We start from the raw sequence: 12,292 nt of genomic DNA on the forward strand, positions 1-12,292 counted from the left end.
TTGCATCCATTTAAGGAGACTCAAATTGAGATGGCTTATTTTAGTAGAGTGTGGTCACCTGAAATTACGGATACCACTTTTGATTCACTTCTCCGAAGAGGAAATGTATACAATTTATTTTACAAGTTTAAGGGAATTAGATGCCCAAGCCCTATTGAAATTCAATGGAAATTGGGTACTTAACTCCTTTAGATTCTTGTAAATGCCAACCTTAAGATTCAGTTTTAAATCAATACAAATCTAAGTATTGTCAATGTCTACAACAGGCATCTTCTTACAGGCTTTATTTAAAACTGTAAAAGTACTTGCTGTCTAGCTGTCCTAGAGGTCCATCTTTAATGTTCACTTAGTGTCAAACTGGCTATGCTTCATCAGCCAAAATACAGGTATTTATTTACAGCAATTTATGATTTACAAAGTGAAAAGTTATGTTAATTCTAAGTACTTTCAAAAAATGAAAATATATGTATCAAACAGTAGTGAGAACACTGGTAGAAAAAAGTTTTATTCTCCATCTTCTAAAAAGGAGTTACATACAGAAAGTAAAAACAAAATATAAATAATGCTTTAGAGAGTCATTTAAATAAAACTGTATTCAAAATAAATGTAGAGAGGAATCATTAGGAAACGTTCAGTCTCCACGCAATCATATCAGAACACAACTGAGCCTCAGCAATTTTCCAAGTAATTTGTCTGTAAAGGGCACCGCTTACTGTTCGGTTCATACCCAATGCACGTTGCTTCTGTTCGTTTTGAAGCTTCTCTCTGAACTGTCGCACTGCTTCCTTTTTGTCAGACAAAGACGACACTGTAACCCTGCTCATTTCCTTGCCTGCCTCACAGCTCAAGTTGTTTTCAACTTCACTTACTGCAGAGGAGAAAGAACTCCGAAGGGTGACCATTTCCTTTTCCAAAGCTCGTGCAAACTGGTCAGTAAGGATGTCCTTGCTTTCTAACCTCAGTGGTTTTACTTTGCAGGTTGGTGGGAGAACTCCAATGAGGCTATGAAGGCACTGGAACAAGACAGTTTGATTTCTGTAAAATGAAACAAAGGATACAATTCTTTCAAAATTTGTTAGTGGAACTGTACAATGAAGCTACTTTAAACTGACTGGGGAAATTACCTATACATCTTATTGTATAAATCTTTTAAGTTCTATTTCCTGCAGGTAGAATGGCAAGCAAAATCTTCTCTTTATGCCAACTACTGTATAGCCAAAGAATTAATACTAAGTAGACTTGCGCAACATCAGCGCTGAGATATATACTCACAGTTAAGAGTGCTGTGTGGCATCTGTTTCTGGGACAAGTATTGGACTGTAATTAAGGGGGTGAAGGAGATTAATGTGTTGAGTTAGTGTGTTTCCTTACATGCTGAGCCAGAAGGAAGTTACAATGTGTTGTGTGAACATTAAAGTATAGTAAAGAGTTGTCCCATAACTTGGCATTTTCTTGTTTTTAAGGGTTTACAGAGGGAATGGCTATGTTGCACTTAACCAGCCTTAATTCCTTTAGAAAAGTGTTTTTAGTTTATGATTTCATGGGGTTTTTCAATACAAGAGAAGGAGGGTATAGCAGTGGGCAGGGATGCTTTTCCCATAACTTCCATTATGGCATGCGGCTGTAGTATTATGGGCCATGGGAGACTCAGGGAAGACAGAATGGCCTGTCAAACGCTACATCTGCTGTGCTGGGCCAGCCCCAGATCCTCAGAAGAGAGGAGTCTTTGAAGCCAAAGAGCTTAACCAGAGACTTGAAAGCACTCAGTATATTGGATACTATCCCTGACTGAACTGGAGTTTACAGCCTAGGCTGTCTTCAGTTTCCTGTACATTTTTTTAAACCACAGACTATAGGGCCTGCCATTTTTCTTCAAGGCATTCTGATTTCAGTCCATTTGAAGACAAGGGAAGATGGAGAAAGCTTTATTTTCACGATAAGGCTTTAGTGAAATAGTGTCCATCTTCTCCAAAGATGGCCTGTGGCTTCAGTCTCAAATTATATGAAATGACAACTATTAGAATGAGAGTTAATTATAAGTATAAGGGCAAAACTTAGATACACTGAAGTTAATAACTTTGATTAGCGATATAACCTGAATTCCTCAAAATGTATATTTGGCACTAGTTTTCAATGAATTAATTACACGGGAAGTTTGAAAGATAACTAGCCAGTGGTTTATTAGCAAAAGGGATGAAAACAATGGTAAGACACACAGTTTCTTAAAAAGACTGATATTGAATCAGTTTTCATTAGCAGATTTATTCAGAGTTCCTCAGATGATTCAATCTTTACTCAAATAATGTCCTTTAAATTTGGTGATGATACACTGTATTCTTCATATGAAACAATGAGGCTAATCCCTACTTTGAGTAAAAACTGAGCCTACTATAAAGGCACACCAGTAATACCTTCTCTTTACTCTGTCTTTTAGACTGAATTGTTCAGGGTAGGGAATGTACCATATTTCATGTTTGAGAAGTATTTAGCATACTGCGTAGGCTACCAAGCCAAATAATATTGCTATTATTAACATAGTACTTGGCCTGATGGAAGAAGTTCTGTGGCCTACCCATTTCTGAAACAGGTAAGATCTAAACGTGGATACATGCTAGTTCAGCTGATCCACACTGAAAAAAATAATGAAGGTGCAATCGTGACTATTCAGACAAAGATTTATACTATCATTTATTAGATTTTGAGGACAGGAATTAATCAGCACTGCATACAGAATATTGAATTAAAATTCACTATGAGATGTTAAGTGAAAAAATGGTTAATGATCAGATCACCATTTGTAGATTTCTTATTTTTAATCACAGTGTTAAAGGGCAAATTTAGTTTTATTTAAATAAAAGTTATATTACCTTTTAGAGAAATTCAGGATTTTCCTAAATTGACATAATCTTGCAATTCAAACGGAATGGCCATAAACTGAAAAAAGTAGGGAACTCACGAGAGTTGCAGATATTTGCACTCTCCAAACTGCCTCATGAAGTTTGCATATAAGAAGCTTCACAGGAAAGCTTGCAAACTGCTAAGCTTCATTCATTTACTGAAGATCTGTGGTTAGTAGTGAGATTCCAATTCTTAGTGCCAAGGGAATATAGCCAGAAATCTGACTCAGAGACAAGCATTATTTTCCAAGGGTAGTAAGCAAAGACAACCCTTAAAGTTGCTGAACATACATTATTGCAAATTCATGGAACTGTGTATTTTGACATATTAAATAGCATTAGTCCTGTATATACTTTGATTTTATGCCCAAGTGTCTGTGCAGAGCACAAATGATTGCAAAAGGCAATTCAATCAGATCTACTAATAGGCATAGGATGGTAATTTAAAAACAGTCCTAAATGGCTGTCACTGCTATACTTATTACACTATGGCAAAATAATTATAATGAAAAAATAATATGCTGCCTCAAACTCAAGTTATGGAGGATGTGACACTGCACCCCATATTCTTCATAGTAATATTATCTGATCATAGCATAATTCTGATGTATTTTATGCAAAATAAGCCATGTGAGGTGACATTGGAAAAGTTATGATTTGCTGAATATGATTTCTTAAAATCATATGTATCACTGTCTGTATTCATGTATCACTTTTGTATCTGAAGTTATAAATACTAGGTATCTGTATTTCAAACGTAACTACACCAGGGTAACGCCCATTAGACAAGATGCTTTCAGTCTAGATAGCTGGTTGGGAAGGGTGTATTCAGAGCAATGAGCCATTAGGGAAAACAAAAGGCCTTAGGAGAAGCTTATCTCCCACCTGGTGAGCCGTCTTGAGAACATTACTCAGCCTATGAGTGATGCCTGCTATGACACTACAAGGACATGTGACCAGTCTTGGGATGTCAGTATCTTTCCACAGACTGGGTTGGGAACCAAACTTTGGAACAAAGGGTTCCCACCATATGCAAAAGCTATATAAGGCAGGGAGTGAAATCATCTGGTTTTCTTCACTCCCCACAAAAGACTACTCCTGGAAACATCCGAGGATCAAAGACTGAACTGGGGGAAGTGCTGGACCCAGGCTAAAGCAATTTCTAGCCTGTGAATGAAATACCAGGAGATTCCAAGCTGTGAAGCAAGTGCAGTTACCCCTTAAGAATCTGCAGCCTGCTTGTATCATTCTTTTAGGGTGAGAATCTGCTAATTCATAGCCTATCTAGTATATTAAGCTTAGTTTGCATTTTTTGTTTCTTTGCTAGGTAATCTGCTTTGATCTGTTTCCTATCCCTTATAAATCACTTAAAATCTATTTTTTGTAATTTAGTAACTTGTTTTGTTTTCATCTAAAATCAGTGAGCTCCGACTGGAGCACTTGGGGAAAAAAATCTCTCGCTTGGCTACCACAAGTGTGCATTGTTCTCGTCACACTGAGGGAGAGGTGGACCGGGTATTAAACCCATATACTGGCCAGATTTGACCAGGGCAGCACAGTACTACTTTGGAGTCCCAGGCTGGGAATCTGGTGGTTAGAGAGCCCGCATATAACTGCAGCTACCTGTATGAATGCTGGTGAAAGTGCAGGCTGGAGGGCTTTGAAGTTTGTCACAGCAGTACAGTGTGAGAGGGAGCCCTGGCTGGTGGATCAGGGGGCTCAGTGGGGCTCCAGGTGGCACTTCAGGGGGAACCCATCACATAGAACTTGGTATTCCCTAAGCTTTCTAATTACCATTACCTGCAAAACAATGTTAAAGTTCCTTCAAATGGAGTTTTTAGATTCCAGTTAAAGACAGTGCCATGCAGACTTCTCAATTTATGACAAAACATATTTTCAGGGCATTCTTTGATTGGCATACACTCCATTTGTGATAGTAGCCACATGTTCACCGGAGTCAGTGTGCAGTCAGATGAGACTATCTGAAAGGAGAATTTGAGAGAGACTGCAAGAATAGCAAATATATCTTCCATGGTGCCTGTAAGAGAAAAAAAATATGAAAGGGTATTAAATCTAAGTATTTAAATATTTTACTAGTTAACAAATACTGATCAAAATGTGTTTTTCTTTCAGATTTCATCCTTAATTTCAGTACCTCCTTTTTACTGCTATTTCAAGGAAGCTGGAACTGGGAAGTTTCAATGTTTCCATAGTCACAGATGATATCTACCTTGCTTACCTAGCATTGGTATGTCCCTCTTGCTTGATCTTACATCACAACTGTCACCCTTGGATTCTGTTTCACCTCACAAGTCTACCAAAGCATCCAGCCCTTCCCAGGGAATTCCCTTCCCACCACCTTCTTACTGGGTTCTTAGCAAGCATCTAGGTCAGCTGACAAAGGGCCTCCTGGATATTAGAGAGTTGTAGGGAAAAACATTGGTTTGCCAAGAGAATTATCAATAGCCTACTGTGATATTAGTATGATTGGTGGACCTTGGCCATTGATACAGTATCTCCAAAATAGTCTCCTCTTCCCTGGCTTTGCCCACAGAGATGACAGAGCATTTCAGATTCCCTGCAGCTGATTGAGAGAGGGAGGTCTCATTCTAAAATCAGACCAAATGAGAATTTTTTTTTTAAATGAAAAGGGTTTATGTATGGCTGCATTTTGTCATCGGTATGAGGTAATCTCAAAATGTTTAGCTAGTTATCCCAGGAAAATTATTATTATATAATTGTTTATATGAAAATTTAATATGTCATACTTAGAGGAGATAAACAGTAGAGACTGTATCTTTAAAGACATTTTTCTCCCCCTTTCCTCCTCAGATCAAGCTCTAAGATTTGCCAAATAAGCTTGCTTGTCAGTTTCTCTTGAAGAATGAGTTTTAAATTTGGTGTCCCTTGTTTCTCTATTAAACAAGAATAAACTGGAACTCCCAATTTACCTTCTCTATATCATTCTCTCTTTGTATACCTCTATCCTATCCCTTCCCCTTATTTAATTTCTCTAAATGAAAAAAATCTCTGCCTTTTCAATTTCTACACATGTAGAAGTTTTTCCATGCCTCTAGAGATGTTACTTGTCTGTGGGCATCTTCTATTTCTGCTACATCTTTTTTTGCAAGAAGATGACCAGAACTGAATTCAGTATTCAGGGAGAAGGCCATTGATTTATAATGGGATAACACCATTATATATAAAATGGATATCCTACACATTGTTTGCTTTTTGATCACCAATGTGCATTAAACAGAAAAGAGGATTATAGTTATTTTGATCCCAGCAAAGTTTATGCAGAGCTGGTAAGAAAATTGCAGACAAAACTGTATACACTGGTTTGCCAAACCTGAAGTTTCTTGTGAAAGTGAGTCAGGTTCAACAAACTTTTGATGAGCATTTGGCCAAATCACAGACAGTTGCCTGGTTCCCTGTCTGCTCACCTGGTCAGCTGCTGGGGAGCTGTGCCATACAGGTCATGAATCCCAGGATTCCAGGGTCCGTGGCTCCAGAGCAGCCCCACTGTCAGGGTTCCCAGGATTCCTGCTGGTACCCGGAAAGCCCTGGGGACTCTCAGGGTATCCAGGCTCCCTGCTGTGGAGGGATTAATTGAGGCTTTGCTCCTGGCACCATGGAAGGGAAGCTGGCAGACTGGAGAATCTTGGCTGAAGCCAGGGCTCTCAGGACTTCCAACATTCTCCGCCATGGAGCTGAGAGCCTGGAATGAGCTCCCAGGGTTTGCAGCTTTGGGGCACTTTCCATGGCAGGGCTGCCCCAGCACTGTACACCATGAGCAGGTCTGGGAGCCCAGGCAGCTGCTGAGTGAAAATGACAACAATCTCCATTTCACAGGTCAGCAGTTGGACAGGAGAGCATATTTTATTTTGGAAATACCATGTGTCAGCATTTCTGAAATGACATTTTTTCAGAATTTTCAGGACACAAGAAGTTTTGAAAAAATTGGTTGTGTTCCAATATGGAACGCAACCAAATTTCAAAGTGTCAAAATTTCTCAAATCAGAAATCCCTCAACCAGCTCTAGTTATATGAAGTTCAAATTATTCTTTCCAGGATGCATTACCTTCCATTCATCATGCGCCATCACAATGCCAATTGACTTAAGTTTTATTAGGTCCTTCTGAAGTTCGTCTTTTTTAAATAAAGAATCTACATTTTATGTTACCTCCAAATTGTGCACTGCTCTCCCCCTTTTTAAGATCAATGAATATATTTAAGCACTAAACCTAAGTACAGAACCTGGGAGCAACTTACTTAAAATTTTTCCACATTGAGAACACATTTTTCCTAATGTTTTCTGTCTCAGTCAGTTTCTAATTCATGACAGACCATTACTTTGTAATGAAATTATACATATTTTGGTAAAAATAATTACAATATGAAAAAATGAGATTATGGCTTAAAACAAAGATGAGGAAATTAAATTAACCAGCTCTTCTGACTAATGTGAACAAATCAATGCATAACATATTTACCTGTATGATTATTATTTCTTAGCAAGTTTACTGAATATTTTCCACTTGAAATATCTTCCAAACATAATGAAATTTTCCCACATAGTAAAGTCAGCTTTTTGCTTTCTGGCAGGTTGCCATTTTGATATTTTCTCGTCTTAGCATGCAGCAGTATCATACAACATATATCACGGAATGCCAGCAGTGGTGAAAGGCGGGTAACAGCAACAAATGTCTTTGCCCCATCTGACGGAATTTTAGAAGGTCTTCCAAGGTACTCTTTTTTCAGATCATTCTTGCTATGGAAGTCTAATTTTATCCTTTTTGGCTGTGGTTCCATTTGGCATGAGGAGATAGACATTGCTGAGAAAGTCTTATTCAGTTTAACTATTTTACTCTGACACTCAATAACTGGAGAAACTGAAGTGAAGTCATGATCCATTACCAGGGATAAGCTGACATCATGCAGTGACCTGTAAAACCCATAAAGATTACTGTACTTCAAGTTCACATTTTACAGTCAGACAAATATAATCAAAGATTTGCAAAGAGGTGTACTGACATTTAGTGCTTTAACGTCTTGGAGATTCAAGATTTTATGCTGTCAGCCGCATTACCAAAGAACAGATGAATTGATCAAAAAATCTTTAACATATTTTCAGACTAATTCATATGATAGTGCAAAGGTGTCAGGTAAGCACTTTGAAAGTATATTTTAATATATACTTTACCCTAGTCAGTATGCATGGTGTGAGGTTTCGAAAACACAGGCTGGGATTTTCAGAGAAGCCTACCTGCTAGGTGTCCAATTCCCATTGGAAGTTAATAGGATCTATGTGCTTAATTCCCTTAGATGTCACTGAAAATCCCAGTCACAAGTTTGTGTAGATAAACGATTAAAGTTTATTTTTAAATTTTGTTTTAAAAAGGTATATTTACTTATAATGCAGTACAAGGATACCTAAAATACAGAACAGCAACATTCCTGCCATCTTTAAAAATCTGTTTGAAATGTGATGTTAATTCTTCAAGTGAAGGATAGGGCCCTTCTGCTACTTCAGACTTAATTTTAGAAACCTCTATGGAGTTTTGTTCAAATAGCATTTGAATTTCAAAGTAAGATTCTAAATTATTACACTATTTAACTTAACAGATACAATACAGTGCTGTGTGAAATTTGTGAAATGCTCTATTCACTTTAATATTACTATGTACTGTTCTCTCACAAGTGCCCTAAAAGGACTTGAAACAATGTTTTTGTTAATTTCATTTTGTCAGTCAACTAAGCTTCAAGTTATGAGTCAGGTTTAAAAGACTCATGTTTCACAGTTTTCTTTGTAGTGAAGTAACATCTTATGCTACAATACAACATTGCAATTTCGCTCAAAAGGAAGGGGAAACGTTTTTAGGCACAGGCATTGCTAGTTAAATATTCCATGGTCCCATTAAAAACAATTACTATGTTAAATACAAAATTACTACCTTCAGAGCTAAAAATTAAAACTTAAAAGCGAAGACAACCTTTTCCCCCAGTGGCTCTTAGAAATGAAGATGAAGTCAAGTTTTTTTTTATAAAACTATAGCAATCTGGCAGTTGAGAGAGACCACATGTATAGCTCAGGCACAGTGTCTAAAAGGCTTAGCAGGTCAGTTCACTCACAGTCATTGGACAGATTTTCAGTGGCACCCTCCAAAAGACTAACTTTTCCAACATCTACTACTTTGCTTATAGGAATATACATAGGTCAAAAGGTGAGAGCTCTGCCTCTAACAAGCAATATGTTCCTGTGTCAAGTTTAAACGCACTTTTCAAATTAAATACTTGCTAATTATATTTTTCTAGGACATAAGTGAATTAGTGAACACTCTCTAGGGATGGAAAATGTTCAACTAACTATGAAAATCAAGATATATAACAGAACAAACAAGTCATTTTAAAGAAAGTTAGTTTTATTTAATTTTTTATACATACAGGAAATGCTACAAATTTATTTACACTTGATTTAAATCATGTGGGATTGCCAAATTTTTATTTGGCTTCACATCGAACACCAAACTGTAACAAAATTCAATTCAGAAGACTAACACTAGAGTAGCTGGATGCACATCATGTGGCCAGATGTTACAAATGTTATGATCAACAGAAAGTCTGCGATGTTTTCTATGGTACTTTTCTCTTAAAATGACATGGACTCTTGCCAAGAATGGAAACAGAAACAAACATTTTTAGATTTATTGAAGGAATTATGCTAAGGCAGCAGAAAGGATACAGTGAAAAATAAACCCAGAAATGCAAAAGTTAAGGAACTTTTAGCACTGATGTAGCCACATTGCACATAGGTAGTGTATTACGTTCAGTTTTCTTGCTTCCTATGTAGTTTAAAATTTCTTTAAGTTTATAACAGGGGTTGCTAAACCATGGCTCTTTTACAGTTAAAGTGTGTCTTGTGGAGCCCCCCACGTCCCCTCCCCCGCTCCCATTCTCCATCTACCAGACTGCGGGGAACTCAGGGCTTCTGCCTTGCAGCAGGGTGGTGGGACTAGAGGTTCTGCCAGAGACAACTGGTGCCCGCTGGGGGCAGGGGGGCACAATTTAAAGGTTCGTCCCGTGCTCCTCCCAACAGCTTGAGTCACACCTCCCAGACACGTCTCCCCGCTTACCCTCAGTGGCCCCTCCCTGCAGCTTCAAGATGTTAGCTCTGCAGGGAGAGGCAGCAGCAAAAGCAGTGGCTCTCCCTGCAGCTCCCAGCTATTTGCCACTGCCTCTCCTTATGTCTATAGTTCCCAGCTTGACAGCTCCAGCAACTGCAGTGCACGGAGTGGGTCTGGTGGCACCATGTGACTGAGCGGGGCCAGCAAACTCAAGCAAAAATCAGGGGACAGGTACATGTCCCCCCCCCAATGTATCACCTTTGGCTTCTGCCCAATGGGGAGGGGGTCTCAAGGCTTCAGCCCCACGGGGCATGCTTGCCAGGGCTCGGAGCTTCAGCAGGATTGGGGCTGAATTCCTGAGCCTGGGCAAATGTCTCCTGCACAGCTGAACCCCTGAGATCACCCTCCCCGCAGGGCTGAACCCTGAGCCCCGGCAGGCACCTCCTGTATGGCTGAAGTTCTGAGCCCCTCCCACGCCACCGGGCTGAAGCCCTGAGCCCCAGCAGGCGTGACCTGGATCTTGATTTTCTGAAATTTTGTCATATGCGGCCCGGAGGGTAAGTAAGTTTGGCCACCCCTGGTTTATAACATAAAATATAGATTTCTAAAGCACAGAGCCAAAAGTTACAAGTCAAATTTTTAACTTTGTAGTCACCTTCAACTTTGTAACTGCAGGATCCAACTTATAGACTAAGTTATTAGAATGTATTTACTTACAAGTTAGGTGATTCTGTTATTTTTACTCCAATTACCAAACTGTCATCCACCACACGTTGCCATAATTTCTCTATGAGGTGTTCTGGGACCTCAGATGTCAATGTCATCTTTTTATCAAGAGGATACAGAAAATCTTCTTCATCATCCCAGAGTGAAACAAGACCTTCCTTACAGAAAAATATATCTGTTTAAATAACTGAAGTGCATATAGTATAATTCTTTTACTGAAGTACTTAAGTGTTTTTACTTTACTGATTACCAAAAAGTATTCAGCTGATCATGAGGACAAAACAGAAATTTACCTGGAATGTGTTACACTTGAAGTATGAATGGAAATCTATAGAAACTAATTCTATCCTCTACAATAAATGTAAGATGTGTTTATCTAACTGTGCTTTGCAATGAACTCCTCATATGCATTAAGAAACTCAAAATTCATCCTTCCATTGTGAAACTGATTATATATTACAACAACGCTGTACTGCCACATAACCCTGTTCAAGCCAGTTGGGTATGTGATCCAAAGTTGTCTTGCATGATTGCATCTTAGTATCTTTATAGCTTTTGGTTCCTAAAACTATTAATTAGCTAGACATTGACAAAGGTGAGTCTTGAGATGCCCTAAAATACAGATGCTCCAATGTAGGTTAATTGAATATGCCACACATCTAGGGAAATATACTAAGAGTCAGTTTCCTTAAGTGTGTCGCCTTTTCAACCCACAACTGAAAAGTCAGTTTCCTACTATATATCCATCTCCAGTTAAAATAGATCATATTTCATTTTGACAAAAAATATAGAAACCATGACCTCACAATCATTTTACCTCTTCTGCAGTTGGTAGGATATGCTCTCGCTCTTGGACAAGATCTATTAATGCGCAGCAAGATTCAAAAAGAACCTTCTCCTTGAGCCGTAAATGTTGTTGAAGTTCCCGAACAGAACTGCAACCAGCCTGTGGGGTATAAAAAGGATGGTGATTAGACTTAAGTCACCAAAGTATGAATGGAAGTGCCTTAGGGCCTTTCAGCTTTATACTCCACTCTAGACATTTAAGTCAAAATTTTAACTTCAGGGTGCCTGAAGTTAGGCACTGAAATTCATATTTTGAAAATCAGGCCACTTGCTGACAAAACAAACTTGGGTGCTTAACTTTAGACACTTAAAAAAAAAAATCTTGGCTTTAAGATAGTCTTCTGGATCCTCAAAGAAATCATAGATCCACACAAATATTTAGTCATCTCTTCCTGCTTTACTTTTCCTATCTAAATAGAAAGTTCTTTTTGCCTACGTTGGTTGGGATTATTGGCCAAACAAAGACCTTACACTTAACTTCTGAATGCCCCATCTGATCAATCTCAAAATTGCCTGGAATGTTCTAGGCAGAAATTGGCATACATCTATTATTTTGATGAAAACCAGAAGGGGGGGTGGGAGGGGAAGCAAAGGACCCATCAAGCCCTTTGCATCTAGTTAGTAGACTTAGCTACTTCAATCACCTCTTTAATTGTCTATAGGCCCAAAAAAACCAAAACCAAACAAACAAAAACC

The 12,292-nt window shown here is 38.5% G+C and overlaps 1 protein-coding gene across 2 annotated transcripts in view; it reads right to left on the reverse strand.

Moving 5' to 3' along the window:
• Nucleotides 1–269: 269 nt before the first annotated feature.
• The window catches only part of FANCB (FA complementation group B), a 28,239-nt gene continuing 16,216 nt past the window's right edge, over nt 270–12,292 (reverse strand). For both annotated transcript variants that reach the window (XM_084651445.1, XM_084651446.1), the window contains exons 5-9: nt 11,568–11,696; nt 10,742–10,908; nt 7,394–7,845; nt 4,698–4,935; nt 270–1,035 (exon numbers count right to left, since the gene is read on the reverse strand). In XM_084651445.1, coding sequence (XP_084507571.1) covers nt 621–1,035; nt 4,698–4,935; nt 7,394–7,845; nt 10,742–10,908; nt 11,568–11,696 — 1,401 coding nt within the window. In that variant the 3' untranslated portion in view covers nt 270–620. The remainder of the gene's footprint in view (nt 1,036–4,697; nt 4,936–7,393; nt 7,846–10,741; nt 10,909–11,567; nt 11,697–12,292) is intronic.

This window comes from Lepidochelys olivacea (genome assembly GCF_965140295.1).
Source record: "Lepidochelys olivacea isolate rLepOli2 genome assembly, chromosome: 1".
NCBI lineage: Eukaryota > Metazoa > Chordata > Testudines > Cheloniidae > Lepidochelys > Lepidochelys olivacea.